Source organism: Ambystoma mexicanum, chromosome 13 (genome assembly GCF_040938575.1).
Source record: "Ambystoma mexicanum isolate Mex_15411 chromosome 13, UKY_AmexF1_1, whole genome shotgun sequence".
NCBI lineage: Eukaryota > Metazoa > Chordata > Amphibia > Caudata > Ambystomatidae > Ambystoma > Ambystoma mexicanum.
This window is the reverse complement of record NC_090938.1, coordinates 729,490,137-729,506,175: the sequence shown is the minus strand read 5'-3', so window position 1 is coordinate 729,506,175 and position 16,039 is coordinate 729,490,137. Positions and strand designations below refer to the sequence as shown.

The 16,039-nt window shown below is 52.0% G+C and overlaps 1 protein-coding gene across 2 annotated transcripts in view; it reads left to right on the top strand.

Moving 5' to 3' along the window:
* LOC138521831 (histone H3-like centromeric protein A) overlaps window positions 1-16,039 on the top strand; it is a 213,173-nt gene that overhangs the window by 166,611 nt on the left and 30,523 nt on the right. For both annotated transcript variants that reach the window (XM_069634950.1, XM_069634951.1), the window contains exon 4: window positions 5,239-5,316. In XM_069634950.1, coding sequence (XP_069491051.1) covers window positions 5,239-5,316 — 78 coding nt within the window. The remainder of the gene's footprint in view (window positions 1-5,238; window positions 5,317-16,039) is intronic.

Here is a 16,039-nt window from a genome sequence, read left to right as displayed (position 1 = left end):
CTAGAGTTTGGAGGCTACAATATACCGGCCGATTGCAGAGAGGTTCTTGCAAAGGCCAGGGCGTCCTCGACTCTCAAATGCTACGGTCATAAGTGGAAGAGGTTCTCTGGTGCCGAGCACAGAAGATCAACCCCCTACAGATTACGGCCCGCAAGTGCTACCGTACCTGCTATCGCTGGCAAAGGCTGGGCTAGCCCATGCCTCCATTAAGATTCATCTGGCGGCGATCTCCAGATATACCAGAACCACAGGACGGACGTCCCTGTGGTCCCATCGACTGGTAAAAGAGTTTATGAAAGGACTGTTCCGGTCGTTCCCGCCGGTGAAGGCCCCGGCCCCGGCGTGGGAACTTAACGTGGTGCTGACCAGGCTCATGGGGCCCCCATTCGAGCCGATGCACTCCGCACCAAGGAAGTTTGTGTCGTGGAAGTCTGCATTCCTGGTGGCCATTACCTCCGCACGACGAGTGGGAGAGATCCTGGCCCTACCCTGCAAAGCACCGTACTTGACTTTCCATGTCTCGAGGGTGGTGCTTAGGACGCACCCCTCCTTTATGCCCAAGGTGCCGTCGGGCTTCCATCTTAACGAGCCCTTGGTGTTACCTGTTTTCTTCCTGTCTCCTTCGTCGCTGGCCGAGAGGACTTTGCACTCGCTGGATGTGGCTAGAGCGCTGAAGTTCTACGTGGACCGCACGAAGAGTTTCCGGAGGACATCACAGCTGTTCGTGAACTTTGGACCTGTGAATCAAGGGAAGGCTCTCTCTAAGTCTTCTATTTCCAGATGGCTCTCCGGCTGTATCATGCACTGCCACCGGTTGGCTAACCGACCGCTGCCAGGCCGTCCGAGAGCCCATTCGACCAGAGCGATTGCTGCTACTATGGCGTTCTTATCTGGTGTGCCCCTGCTGGACATCTGCAGGGCTGCTACGTGGAGGTCGACGCACACCTTCACGAGATTCTACTGCGTCGATCGGGATTCCAGGGAGGAGTCCATGGTCGGCCAGGCAGTGCTGCGCAACCTGTTCGCTTAAGGTGAGCCTGGTGAGGAGGTAAGAGATGCTTAATGTTGAGTTTTTTGTATTACTTAATGTTGAGCCTTTTGCCACCCCCCCGTGGTTGTGCATGTGTGTACTGCTATTTATTCTTTTATTCATGAGCATGTGAATCCATGCCAGACCCCATGCTGGAGAAGGGTCACGTTACTTACCTGTAACTGTTCTCCAGCATGGGTCTGGCATGGATTCACATACAAACCCTCCCGCCTACCCCTCTGCGGCTCTTCACTTGGTCATACTGCCTCTTCACGTGCTACCAAATCTGAAGATGGCTGCCAGAGGCGGGGCTTAGGGAGAGGGCAGTCATTGGCTGTGGTCAGTTTGACGCAGAGATCAGTGATTGGTTACTACTACGAACGACAGATCAGAAACGAAACTGATACTGATTTTTTTCTTTACCGAGGATTCCCAGCCTGACGACGGGGAATATTCATGAGCATGTGAATCCATGCCAGACCCATGCTGGAGAGCAGTTACAGGTAAGTAACTTGTTCCTTACTCCCCAGTCAAGTAAAACAATTTATGGGAGCTCTAATTCAGACTAAGGACTGTCTCGTCTTCCCCTTCAACGAGAGGATAAAACCTGCTTTTTCAGATCCCTCAGTATGTAGCCAGTCGGGAGGTGACGGTGCGCAAAGCCATGCGCTGGCTAGGAATTATGGTGTCCTGCATATACTTGGTTCCCCACGCACGGCTGCGCATGCGTCCCATGCAAGAGTGGCTTAACAACCAGTGGTGTCAGGCCAGCGGAAAATGGGAAGATCTGGTAGTTGTCTCGCCAGCCCTCGTTCTCTCTCTGCAGTGGTGGTCAAGAGAAAACCTCTTGAAGGGGGTGACCTTCACCACCCCTGCAGTGGAAGCCACTCTCACTACAGACGCATCTCACAGGGCGGGGAGCGCATCTGCTTCAACAGACAGCACACAGAGTTTGGTGGTCTCGTAGCGTCCAACCATATAAACCTACTGGAGCTATTAGTGGTTTTCAAGGCTTTTCAGGTACAACTGCAAGGGAAGACGTTGCTGATTCTAATGGACAGCACTACAGCTATGTACTACCTGAACAAACAGGGGGGCACTCACGCTCCAGGGCTATCCAAGCTGTTCCAAAACATTTGGATATGGGATCTCAAACACAAGATGTTTTTGTTGTCCAACGTGTTCCAAAGGAACTCTTCTGGCAGACTTAATCGGCAGAGATTTTCCTCTGCCAGAAGAATACAAATGGCGGCTACACGAAGACATTGTGTCCAACGTCTTCGCAGAATGGGGCTTCCCAGAGATCGACTTGTTCGCAACTCAGGAGAACGCCCATGGACAAGACTACGCCTCCGGGTACCCCCAGAACCGATCCAAGGGGAACGGTTGCTGGATAACATGGTCAGGGAAATATGTCTACGCTTGTCCCCCTTACCCCACCCGCCCCCTCAAAACCCCTCCCCCACCTCCCCGACTCCGCATCTCAACAAGATACCATGCTACCATGATTCTGGTGGCCCCCATGTGGACCCTCCAACCCTGGTTTGCTCACCTGATGGAAATGTCCCTCTCCCACCAGTGAGACTACCCTGCCCGTACAACATGTTGTCTCAGGACAGGGGGGAGATCCTACACCCATGCCCTCAAACTCTGAATTTAGCAGCTTGGCTCCTGAGGTCATAGAGGTTGGACACCTGCCACTCCCTCAGAGGTGCATGGACATACTCGGGTAAGCGAGAAAACCGAATACACGCTATTGCAATGCCAGCAAATGGAAACTTTGTCATCTGGTGCAATTCCAAGGGCGTCAATCCCATCGATTGTTCACCCACACACATTGTGCTGTATCCAACCCATCTGTTGAACACTGGGTTAGTCTTCAATTCCTTAAAGGTTCATCTGACTGCTCTGTCCGCCTACACCACATCACAACAAAAGGTGCTGTGGTGGAAAATACCGGTGATTAAAGCCTTTATGAAAGGGGTTAAGAGGATTTATCCTCCCATTTCTCACCCAGCCCCTGGATGGGATCTGAATGTGGTTTTGACCAGGCTCTTGGGAGCTCCCTTTGAGCCTATGCATAAAGCAAGTCTGAAAGACCTGACTTATAAGACAGCCTTCCTAGTGGCTATCGCTTTTATCAGAAGGGTTAGCAAACTGCAGGCTTTCTGTTCTAGACCCCTTTCTTACAGTCCACAAAGATTAGGTAGTTCTGCGCACACATCCCAGATTTGCGCCTAAATTCATCCCAAAGTTCCATGTGAATCACTTTCTTCCAGAACCCTACTAGCCTGGCCGAAAGAACCCTAAACACACTGGATGTGTGCAGGGCAGTCATGTTCTACCTGGAAAGAACTAAACCACTACGGCGCAGACAAATCAATTCTTCGTTTCAGTGGCAGCTGGCAGAGAAGGGGATCCTTCTCTAAATCAGCGATCTCAAGGTGGATTGTCAAATGCATCAGACTGTTTCTCTCTTGCTAAGAGAACTGCCCTTCAAGCCTAGAGCACATTCTACTCAAGGCACTAGGGCATCCATAGCATTCATTGCAAATGTTCCCCTTCAGTCCATTTGCAAAGCAGAAACCTGGAGGTCTGTACACACCTTTACAAAACACTATTGCCTAGACACTCGTTCTAGGTCTGATTCTCAGGTGGGACAAGCAGTACTAAGACATCTTTGTCTACTGTTCCTTCTCACCACACCGCCAACTCCGGGTACTGCTCGCTAGTCTATGCACTGCATGTGATTCTAAGCAGATTAACAAGCATCAGAAGACATGCATTACTTACCGTAATGGCATTTCTGATGATTGTATCTGCTTAGATTCACATGCGCCCTCCCTACCTCCCCGCTGTGGGTGGAAGGAACATAGACTTCTTACTACTTTCTCCCTTTATGTACTCGCTCACTATAGCCTTGGGCTCCCTCATGGCAGAAAAAATACAATCGGAGGGACCTCGGCACTTGAGGGATTTTGGGTACACTACACGTCACGATAGGAATAATGTTACACGCCTATGCCGACGTCCCCGAAAGACCAGATGCAATACTCTGCAGTTACCACTGGATGTCGGACCACATGCACAGCATGTGAATCTAAGCAGATACAATCATCAGAAAGGCTATTACGGTAAGTAATGCATGTCTTATAGCCTACATTCTATTGGTGGGGACTAAAGCACCCAAAAAGGACATTAATGGGACACTAAAGTGTTGCAGTTTTCCATAGGAAAAGTAACCGAGGTTCCCAGCCTGACTGTGAATATTCACAGCATGTGAATCCATGAAAGATACCAACACTGGAGAAATGGAGTTACAGGTAAGAAACTACTCCCTTTTGAAGTCTACTTGCCACTGCGAGAAAGTCTCGACTACAAAAAAGAAGGCAAAGGAGACAGGAAATACAACTGGAAACAGCAAAAAATTCTAGATCAATTAAAATGAGACCGCAGATGGAAGTGGTATTTGGGGGGTGGAGGGGGGGTCAAAAAGGAGCAAGCCATGTAAAATGGATTCCACACAGAGGAACCAGATTACACGGGTGGAAAAGCCACCACCAGCCTAGCCACAGGACTAACGGCGTACCTTCTATAAGACACTATGGGGAACCTTTGAGCTGCCCCAGCCATGGGCTTCAGAAGGACTCTGGCGGAGCACATACAGAGCCACACTGTCAGGCTTGAGATAGTCCAGCTGGGAGGTAAAGTGTCCATAATCCCTGCCTTTTGACCATATTCATATTGCTCTTCTGAAACGTGGCCTGGGCTTTGGGTATTGGATTTGTCTAGCAGGATAGCTGACTACGTTATTGAGTTAAAATCCTTGGTAAGATGTCCAGGGAGGACATGGGACGACTAGTGGGTGTCTTTCCTGGGATTGCCGAATTCCTGAATTCGTTTTCAGCCCAAATGCCAATCTTTTGTGGACTGATCACATTGTTAACAATGCTGCATTTATTTATTCTTTCCATGTGCACTTGTTTGCAAAGCTCTCCAATTCTAAAAGGGACACTTCTGTGTTTGTGTGTTGGAGTCTGAGGTCTTAAGATATCCAAGAAATATTTTGGAGAATATTTTCAAGTAACTTTCTTGATGGTCATTCCACACACTCGCCACGCTAGCCTGTGGTGGGCTCTATTGATGCATATAGTCACTGAATTGTAACACATTTTAAAATATTTTCTTATTCCATTATGCTGTTTTAGGTCCGTGAAATCTGTGCTCAGTACACCAGGGGTTTGGATTTCCGGTGGCAGGGACAAGCACTTCTTGCACTTCAAGAGGTAAGAAAAGAGCAGACCATTCCAAGTTTCCTCGCATGTGTTCGCCTCTTTTGGGGTTATGTCCTGCACAGCCAAAGGTAACTTCTGGCATTAATATGTATTGGCGCGTTGAGGCAACATCCCTCTAGGCTTCCTCTCATACAGCATTAACGCAGATGCATGGAGTCCTGGGTGCATGCAGTCTCTTCTACGTTCCCATGGAACTCCTGATTGGCAGTCCTTTGCTTCTGCTAATGAGTAGTTTGACGTACTGTGGTCTGATCTTTCTTCAGTTCTCCTCCGTTTGGACAAACAATTTTCTTCCCACCTTTCTCTTGTGACCATCTTGTGATGCTTCTGAGTTGGGAAGATTTTTTTCTTAAGCCCTGTGGGGTTTTCAGGTGTATCTTCCTGACTCTGGTTATGCTAGTGATTCCCTCAAGCTCACCAGGCTCTCTAAGTAGTATTTATAGCGGAGCAGCCCAGATGGAAACGACATAGTACACGCTCACTAAATTGTCCATAAACTATTTTCATTAAGTGTAATCCTTGTTAACGGCAAAAGCAAAAATCGCTAAGCTTACTGGCGAGTAAACTTTGTAAAACAAAAGAATCGACAAAGTTCAAGAATTGAGTTCAGTAAAAATATATTTCTGCAAAACCAAATGCAGTAGCAAGTAAGCAATCAACTTTTCCTATCTAGGTCATAAAGTTTAAAGAGAAGGGAGACATTGTGCAGTTTGGGGACAGTCTTGTGTGAATGTGTATCGAAGGAGCAGTTTCTGGAATTTTGGCGACTTGAGATTAGTGGCAGACCCTGGAGAATGATGCCAGCAATTCCAGAGTCATGAAAGCTATGCCCTTTGACTGAAAAAACATTTGTGCGTTGTTGGCCAACCGCATTGGGTTCCAGCGACAACACCAGTGCCGGACAAATCCTCAATAGTTCTACTTCCCAATGTTTTTGGGATCTAGTGATTCCCAGGTCGAAAGTTGGAGCAATAGAAGTTGAGTCTGCTGCAGTTGGCGGTATTAACAGATGCAGGAGTGCCCATGTCATCCTCTGGTGTAGGGATTCGGCTACTGAGGATGGGGTTGGCTTAACGACTCTCCCACAGAAGACTGGCGAGAGGGCAGCCATGGAAGGAAGGCAGGGCAGTGATTCATTTCCATATTCCCACATGCCTCCCAACCCCAAATCCCTGTTTGGGGAGCTGGAACCAGGGCATTTTCTGATATCTGGGTGTTAAGGAGAATTCTCATTCTATGACTAATTTCCCTCACCTAGTGAGTCCCACAGCAGCTTTGCTGGATTTCAGGAGTTTACTTTTTCCACTTGGTAAGAGTGTGAGCCTTTTTCCCACTCTTAACATGTGTTTTGCCATGTGTATTTCTACTGTTTGTGTGATCGTGCGCTCTGGAGTACACCACTCCATGAACCCCACTTTTATGTGTTACACAGCACCTTCAGTGCAGTGACAAAGGGTTGTCTTTGAGACTTCCCACTGACTCCATTTTTCTGGGGCTGACTACTGTCCCCTAGAAAACAGGTTAAGTTGCCATTTACTTTACGTAGTCATTTAAAACTACAGACCAAGTACACCCCATTTTACATGGAGTACTGGAAAGGGTTAACTCCTATCCCTTTGTCTGTGCCTCTCTGAGCTTTGTTTTGCTCTTAACATTTAGACTTGGCTGGTGGTAGCGGTATCTACCCTAACTTCCCTACCGCGATTATACTATATAAATGTGGTACTGTTCCAGGCTATTATATTAGCCTCGAACATAAACCCACTTGACCAAATACTCTTTTGGCTCCGGTCAAGTTTAGTCACCATTTCATTTTGTAAAAGTCCTTCTTGTGTTTTACTTTGTAGTAAGGGTACACTCGTAGTTTAATTACTTTGTGCGGCAAACCAGGTTTGCCTCCTTTGTTCACTGTCTTTTGGTGGGCTTCTCTCAAGAAGCCCTCCTTTTTAGCACCTGGGTGTCTAGGTGGGCTGAATGTGATGGACGGGTGTAGTAAATCTCTCCCCCCCCCCCCCCCACCCCCCTGCTGTGGGATTGAAAGACCGGCTCTGTGAATGGGGATTTTCGCATAAAAGGCAGGACTCTTGGGCTGGAAGTCAGTCGCCACTGGAACTGCAGGGAACCGAAGAGAAGCAGAGTAGACTGCTGCTGCAACTACCGAGTCCCGGTGTCCTGAGCTATCTACCCTTCAACGACAAGAGAAGATCCAGTCCGGAGTAGTTTTCCCTTGAGTCTGGTGGGATCAACCAGCTCATCTTCCACAGGCAGAGGATCCTCTTCTTGGTCAAAAAAATCGCTGCACACAGTTTTAGTGGTACAGATAGCACCTGAAGAGCCTCTCCTGTTTTCAAGGAGCGCACGTTTTATTCACCTTTGCTTTTGCTGCTGGCTTCATCCCTGGGTAGTGCAGATCGCCCCAGACATCGTCCTTGTCTCCACGACTGAAGCCACAGGAACCATGAGTCTGCAGGAACTGCCGTAGCACCAGCTCTTATTCCCTTTGAATAAGGTACTGTGTCCGACCTTGAGGAACTGGGGTGAACCCCTTTCTCCTCACTAAAGGCTTGTCCTCCTCTTCCTTCCCTCTTATAACTTTTGCTTCCTCTTTTGACAATATCTAAGTACTCCTGGCAATCCCGAATCGTGAACTATACTAACCGTGTGATCCTCGACAACAGGAACCCTGTTACACTTGACACTGGCGCAGGCCTATTGACTTTTTATTCACTTGTTGTAGAAAAGTGTCCTGATTCTATCTGCCTTGACAAAAGTATTGCCTATGATTTTTATCATTTAATTCTCGTGTTAATTCATGTGCTAAGTGTGGTTTAACTCTGGTAACTTCCCGCGGGTACACTTAATTTTAGTAAGACCGAACCGTCCTTGCTGTCAAAAAGTGTTTGCATCTGTACCCCCGGTAACGGCTTTGTTTCACAACACCGGTCTGTCAAATCCAAAGGTACCTAGCTTGAATTGTGCTGCACAAAGTGAATTTTTCGTGTGATTTTAAAGTAATTGAAGTGTTTTACGAACAGATGGTCTAGAAATAAATGTACTTTTACTTTTTAAACCAAAAACCTTGAGTCAGTGTTTGCTTGAGTCAAAGTAATTGTAGTCCTTTGTGTAATCTCTACTATTGCTCATTTGCTCTTGATGAGCTTGGCTGCTCTGCTACTGCTACCACTTAAACAGTGTAGTACAGGCTTGTACCAAAGGTGAACTTGTATTGCCACTTGTAGTCTTGTGTGTAGTGGTCATTAAGGGCACTGCACAGTATTCTGCCTAACGCTGGGGAGGATGAAGATTCGCTGGCGGTTTGGCATGGTCTTCCGAGTCCTGCCCGCGAAGGGTGAACCTACATCTGGATCCCAGTGATGCAGGCATGGTTGGGAGCTTCAGGGAGATGAGGCCTTTGAGTAGATGGTGGTACCAGTTGTCGCCACTGTATCTTGGCAAAAGACACAGAGGCGGTCCTCTGGAATGGTACAACTTTGCTGTCTGTTTCGTCAGTAAATCAAAGGATGCTGTTGCAGCGCTTTGGGACTTGTTCAAGCAGCTGATTTCCAGTAGTAGATTTAGTAAGGGGACTCTGCTCTTAATCCCTCTAGAGGCAGTGAGTGAACACAGCACTGAATCACACGCCAATAGTCGGAGGTGCAGTAAGCAAATGACAGACCTCTCTGGTAAGGTTCCAGCTTCCTCACCTAAGACTGACTGAATCACACCTAGCCTTCCGCAAGGCTATCAAAACTAGACTCTTTGTCTAAACGGAATATCTATCACAAATTGGTTTGAGCAATTCCCTGCAAATTTGTTTGTTACTGTGTAACCATGAGCCCATTGGGCACCCGCCTGTAATTCAAGTCTGCTTATCTAACAGCGCCTCGATGCCTCATGGGCTACAAGCGCGCTTGATAAATGCAGATAAAGCACACCTATGCATTCTGGAACAGCAGCTCACCCCTCCCCCCCCCCCACCTCCTCCACAAAGGCATAATCCACATTATCCTAGACTGGCATCTGCCAGTCTGAACTGGTTTCAGATTGACTACATCCCCCCCAGTCCTAGGATACATGCATCCAGTGGCCACTGATGGGTGCTCTCACTTCCCTGCATCCTCCCTCCCTCCACTGGTGTTTGAAGCAAACCAAGGCAACCTCCATTTTGGTGAATGGATGAGGGAATCTAAAAGGACCCAGCCTGAAGTGGATTCTGCCCAGAGGACACATTACATGGCCAAAAAAAGCCATGCCACATACCAACAGTGGGATGGTAACTTCCCTGGGGCACTTTTTGTATTAGTCCCCCCTGCCCCCTCACATTGGGAGTTAAAATGACCCGTTCAGCAAGGAGCTTTAAAGAAAAACAGCGCAGCCATTCTGAGGCTTTGTTTTTATCCCAGCCAGACAGCAACCAAGTCCAAATGCCCCTAAAGGTAGAATTTTATGGGTAAGGGGGGAGGGGTGGGAGAAACAGTGTGTTTCTCCCTATCTGTCATTTGCAATTTTTCAACACCAAAATCATCTACTCTTAACCTCTGAGTAATTGCATTGACCCATGCGCTTCATGTCAATGCCGCTTGTATTTCGCTGTCCCCACCATTGTTGTACATGTGATGCCTGTATGCTTAAATCCTTAATCTTTCTGTCCCCCCACCCCATCCCTCCCTGCCCATTGTGGGAGTTTGTATTGACACATGGTGATACCATCACTGCCTTGTTGCTGATGCTTTGATTTGACTTGGTGACTCGTGTTGGCTCACCCATCTCGAATCTTGTTGTTCTCATGCTGGACTTCCTTAAGCATCACGTACTCATGGTGACCATGCGTCATGTGCCCATTTACGACTTGAATCCTGGCTTGCACTTGCTGATCTCTTGCAACATTATGTGTTACGTACTGACCTCTGCAACTTGATGTGCTCTCTCCACTTGCTTATGTGCTCCAACACTGTATTTTGCCGGCTTTGATTCTTCCTCTTTCACCACACTCGCTGCTTTTCAGTCTTCTCTTCCTGTCCCTGTCTTCCCTCTCTCCTCCCCCTCACTATTTTCTATGAACTTACCCTATCAGAATTTTCGTCAGACCTAGTATGATAATCGCTTGTTTGTTCCTCACTCCCCTTTCCCTCACCTTTTGTCATTCCCCAGCACTACCAGAAATGTAGTCCGGCCTAGTATGATCGTGTCTGTTTCATCTCCTACCTCCCCTCCTTATTGTCGAAGCTCTTGCACTATCTGAAATGTCATCGGGCCGTGTACAATAGTTTCTCCAGCATGGGGTCTGGCATGGATTCACATGCTCATGAATATTCCCCGTCGTCAGGCTGGGAATCCTCGGTAAAGAAAAAACCAGTATCAGTTTCGTTTCTGATCTGTCTTTCGTAGTAATAACCAATCACTGGTCTCTGCGTCATACTGACCACAGCCAATGACTGCCCTCTACCTAAGCACCGCCTCTGGCAGCCATCTTCAGATTTTTACCGCACGTTCATGTGTTGGGATCCTCGTGCTATTGCTCTCGAGCGTTAGTGCTATTTTTTTTCACGTTTTTTCTCAAAAACTTCGTTTTTTTCGGTCAAAAGAGCCTCAAGCTCCACCGATTCTCCATCCGATCAACGGGGACCCGTGTCGGATTCGTCTGCGCCCCTCAAGGGTGAAGATTTCGTCGAGCTACGCTTTTGGAGGACTCCAGAAGTTTCTCAGGCCCGGTCATGGCCCAGGAGAAAGGAAGCTCGACGCCCGGAAAGCTGTTCAGGGTTTGCCCTGGATGCCAGCTGCAGAACGTCTTCAAGGAGGACGAACACTCTTTTTGTCTTTACTGCCTACATGAGGACAAGACGCACGTGGAGAAGGACTGTGCGTTTTGCGGCAACATGTCGGAGCGGACCATGAAGGACCGCCATCAACGTCTCGCCAACTGGCTGGAAGGTAAGAGCCCGTCCGGCGAGAAGAAGAGGAAGAAAGCCGAGCGGTCTTCTAAGACCTTTGAGGACGCCCCGGCGATGGGGGTCCAACATAAGGCCAAGCACCGCGAGTCCGCTGGCACTGGGAGCGCCGAACGGTCGGGCTCTACGGGCACCAGGCAGGGCGCACCCTCCCCGGCACCATCAACCACGAGCCAACGCTCTGGGTCGGGTAAGAGGAAGGCCGAGCACCCGGCGAAGCTCCTGGAGAGGCCCCGGTCGAGCTCTAAGGCGGAGGGGGAGCGAGGCAGTGTTCCCCCCCCCCCCCCCCAAGGATAAGGTGGTGAAGGCCTTAATCCATCCGGCCAAGCCCTCTATCGAAACTGTCGCGGCGGCCCTGGCTCAGCCTGTGGAGGCTACACCAGTGGTGGCGACCTCGGGGCTCAGTCTCCCTGCCACCTCGGAGGGAGTCCTCTTTTGTGCCCATCGATAGGACCCCCGTGAAATCCCCCGTGGGGAAGAAAAAGGGGGGGCAGGGCGTCATCGTAGATTCGGCCTCAACCTCGGAGGAGGAGCTGGTCGAAGTCTTAAGCCACGGCCTCGGCGTGGAAGAAGACCGGCCCGTCGGGATGGATCCCGACGCAGGTGACTGATCGCCCGTCGGATTCCCCTCTGCCAGCGCCGCGAGACAACTCGGCGGCCATTTTGTTGGCTATACAGTCTTTATGCTCAGAGATAAGGACGAGACTACCGTTGCCGACGGAACCTCTCCCGTCGGGGGACCCGGAACCGGGACCTTCTGGTGTTCCCCCTACCAAGAAAAGAAGGATCCACCCTCCGCCTCCTTTTCAGCCGTCGCGCCCCTTCCAGCCCTCCTCCCCGTCCACCCGAGGGGATGATACGGGGACTGACACGGCAGTGACGAGTACGGACGAGGTATACAACGAGGATGTACCGTCGTCGCCTCCCACCAGGGCTTCTCCGCCCGACGAGATTGGATCGTTCCACTCCATGATCACCAGGGCATCCGAGCTTTTCCAACTCTGCCCTGAGGAGAAGAAGGAAGGTTTCCTTTATCAGCGGCCTCACCCTCCTCAAGAACCCTTCCACGACGCCAGCTAGAAGAGACCGGTACGAGAAGAAGTACCGGGTCCCGGACACGGCCCCCCTGTGCCTCCGGGCGCAGCCTACCCCGGACTCCGTCGTATCCGCGGCGGCCAGGAAAAAAGCAGGGGGGGGGGGGTGCGGCCTCCACATCGACTTCCCCACCGGACGGCGAGGGAAAGAAATTGGACGCTATGGGACGCAGAGTCATCTCGTCTGCGGCGACGACGATTAAAGCGGCCAACGCCTTGGCTATCATGGCCCGCTACGACAGGGAGCTCTGGTACAAACTGGCTCCCCTGCTGGACTTCTTGCCGGACGACAAGAGGGCAGAGGCCCTGGAGATCCTGCAGGAAGGTGAGGTGGCTTCGGACCACGCCATTACCGTTGCGACGGACATCGCCGACACTGGGTTCCGCCAGTTGGGCAACGGCGTTTGCCTTAGGCGGCGTGGATGGCTCAAGGCTACGGACTTCCGTCAAGACGTTCAGACCAGAGTCCTGGACATGCCCTTCGATGGGAACAACCTGTTTGGGAAAACAGTGGACGATTCCCTTCAGGCCATTAAAGCGGACACCGAGATGGCCCGGGCCCTTGGAGTTCTGCAACAACGACGGACGCCCTTTCGGAGCAGCGGAGGCAAGGGCGCCTCCAAAGGTTCCGGCGGCGGTTTCTCCACCTACCGTCAAGCGGCCCGCTCGTCAGCTCAGGAGACCTACAGAGGACGAGGCAAGTCTGGCGGACCCCGCTGTCGTCGCCAAGGAGGTCAAGGCGGCAAAGCCTCGTCGAAGCAGGATTGAACCGGCCGTGGGGTCGGGCCCCCACCGAAGCACCCCGGTGGGAGGCTGGCTGGCGAGCTTCGTCAGCGTGTGGGAGTACATCTCCACCGACCGTTGGGTGCTGGACGCCTTGGCCCGGGGCCACGCGCTCGAGTTTCAAAGAAGGTGTCCGCGCGTCCCCCCCGTGGCCAGGAAAGAACTTCACGTCCCTCAACTTCTCCTGGAGGTAAAGGCGATGCTCAGGAAGGGCGCCATCGAACTCGTCCCAAAGAGGCTTCGGGGCTCCGGAGTTTACTCGAGATACTTCCTCGTGAAGAAGACTAGGGGGGATGGCGCCCCATCCTGGACCTGCGATGTCTGAACAAGTTCATCAAGGCGCAAAAGTTCCGGATGGTCACCCTCCAGCACGTCCTGGGTCAGCTGGAGGAAGGAGACTTCCTATCGTCGTTGGATTTGGAGGATGCCTACTTCCACATTCCCATCCTAAAGGGGCACCGAAAATTCCTCAGGTTTGTGGTCCAAGGGCGTCACTACCAGTTCAAAGCCCTCCCCTACGGACTACGGTCGGCACCCAGGGTATTCACCAAGTGCCTTGCACCGGTGGCGGCGCAGCTGCGCCGCGAGGGGATCCACGTCTACCCCTACCTGGACGACTGGCTCATCCGAGCCAAGACGAGGGAGCTCGCCGTGGATCACACGGCAAGGACCGTCCAACTTCTCACGGACCTGGGATTCTCGGTGAACTACGCCAAGTACCACCTGGTACCCTCGCAAAACGCACTGTTTCTGGGAGCGAAGCTCGACAGTGTCCCTTCTGGCCTCCCCGTCGGAGGAAAGGACCAGGTCCATCCTGGGCAAGGTACAGCGGATGTTGGTTTCCGACGTGGCCAAGGTGAGGTCCATCAAGTCCCTCCTCGAAATGTCTTCTTGCATCTACCTCATTCCCATGTGCAGGCTCCGGATGCGCCCGTTGCAGGAGTTCCTGGACGCGCGCTGGATCCAAACGACGGGCGGCTTCGAGGAGAGGATCACTCGACGAGAGTTTCCGCCGAGCGGTCCGGTGGTGGGGCATCCGCGCGCATCTGACGGCGGGCATGGACTTCCAGACCCCAGACCACCAGGACACAGTGACCACGGATGCCTCCCTGGAAGGGTGGGGAGCGCACACCGAAAATCTGCACGCGAGAGGCCTTTGGCTCCCGACGGAGAAGTCCCTCCATATCAACGTCCTGGAGCTCCGTGCAGTGTTCTGGGCCCTCAGGTCCTTCGTTCCGTCCCTCAAGGGCAAGGTGATGAGGATCTTCACCGACAACACCACCACCACCATGTTTTACATCAGGAAACAGGGCGGAACCAGGTCCCCAGCACTGTCCAAGGAGGCGCAGGACCTGTGGCATTGGGCCGTCGCCCAAAGGATGTTTCTGGTGCCGTTTCATCTGGCAGTGATAAAAAACACCATCGCCGACTCACTCAGCAGGGAGCTGCGCTCGTGCCACGAGTGGGAACTATGGCAGGATCTAGTGGATCGCCTCTTCCGACGGTGGGGCACACCCCAGATCGACCTGTTCGCGACGGCGACGAACTCCAAGTGCCGGAGGTTCGCCAGCAGGTTTCCCCAGGCGAGGAGCATGGGCGATGCTTTCTCGTTCCCCTGGGAGGGCCTGTTCCTCTACGCGTTCCCTCCTTTGCCACTGCTAATCCGGCTCGTCAACCAGCTCAAGAGGTCACGGTGCAGGATGATCCTCGTCGCACCTGCGTGGCCGAGGCAGATATGGTTCCCGGACCTTCTGGACTTGTCAGCGTCCCCGCCAATCAAGCTGCCGGTGGACGCGGATCTACTCTCCAGGGAAGGAGGCGCCATCCTCCACCACGACCCGAAATCGCTGAACTTGCAGGCCTGGCTCCTGCAGCGCTAGAGTTTGGAGGATACGACATACCGGCCGACTGCAGAGAGGTTCTTGCAAAGGCCAGGGCGTCCTCGACTCTTAAATGCTACGGACACAAATGGAAGAGGTTCTCTGTCTGGTGCCACGCACAGAAGATTAACCCTCTACGGATTACGGCTCCCCAGGTACTGCCGTACCTGCTGACGCTGGCCGAAGCTGGACTGGCGCACGCGTCCATCAAGATTCATCTTGCTGCGATCTCCCGATACACCAGAACCACGGGCCGGACATCCTTGTGGTCTCATCGTCTGGTGAAAGAGTTCATGAAGGGGCTGTTCAGATCGTTGCCGCCGTTGAAGGCTCCGGCCCCGGCGTGGGAGCTCAACGTGGTGCTGACCAAGCTCATGGGACCTCCGTTCGAGCCTCTGCACTCGGCCCCGTTGAAGTTTCTGTCGTGGAAAACAGCGTTTCTTGTGGCCATCACCTCCGCACGACAGGTGGGAGAGATCCAGGCCCTTTCCTGCAAGGCCCCGTACTTGACTTTTCACGACACGAGGGTAGTGCTCAGGACGCACCCCTCCTTCATGCCCAAGGTACCGTCGGACTTCCATCTCAACGAACCCTTGGTGTTGCCTGTGTTCTTCCCGTCGCCTTCGTCGCCGGCTGAGAGGACTTTGCACTCGCTGGATGTGGCTAGAGCGCTGAAGTTCTACGTGGACCGCACGAAGTGTTTTCGGAAGACGTCACAACTCTTTGTGAACTTTGGACCTGTCAATCAGGGGAAGGCTCTCGAAGGCTTCCATTTCCAGATGGCTCTCCGGCTGTATCATGTACTATCATCGGTTGGCAAACCGACCGCTGCCTGGCCGTCCGAGAGCCCATTCCACCAGAGCGATCGCAGCTACCACGGCGTTCCTTTCTGGTGTGCCCCTGCTGGACATATGCAGGGCTGCTACGTGGAGGTCGACGCAGTAGAATTTTGTGAAGGTGTGCGTCGATCGGGATTCCAGGGAGGAGTCCAGGGTCGGCCAAGCAGTGC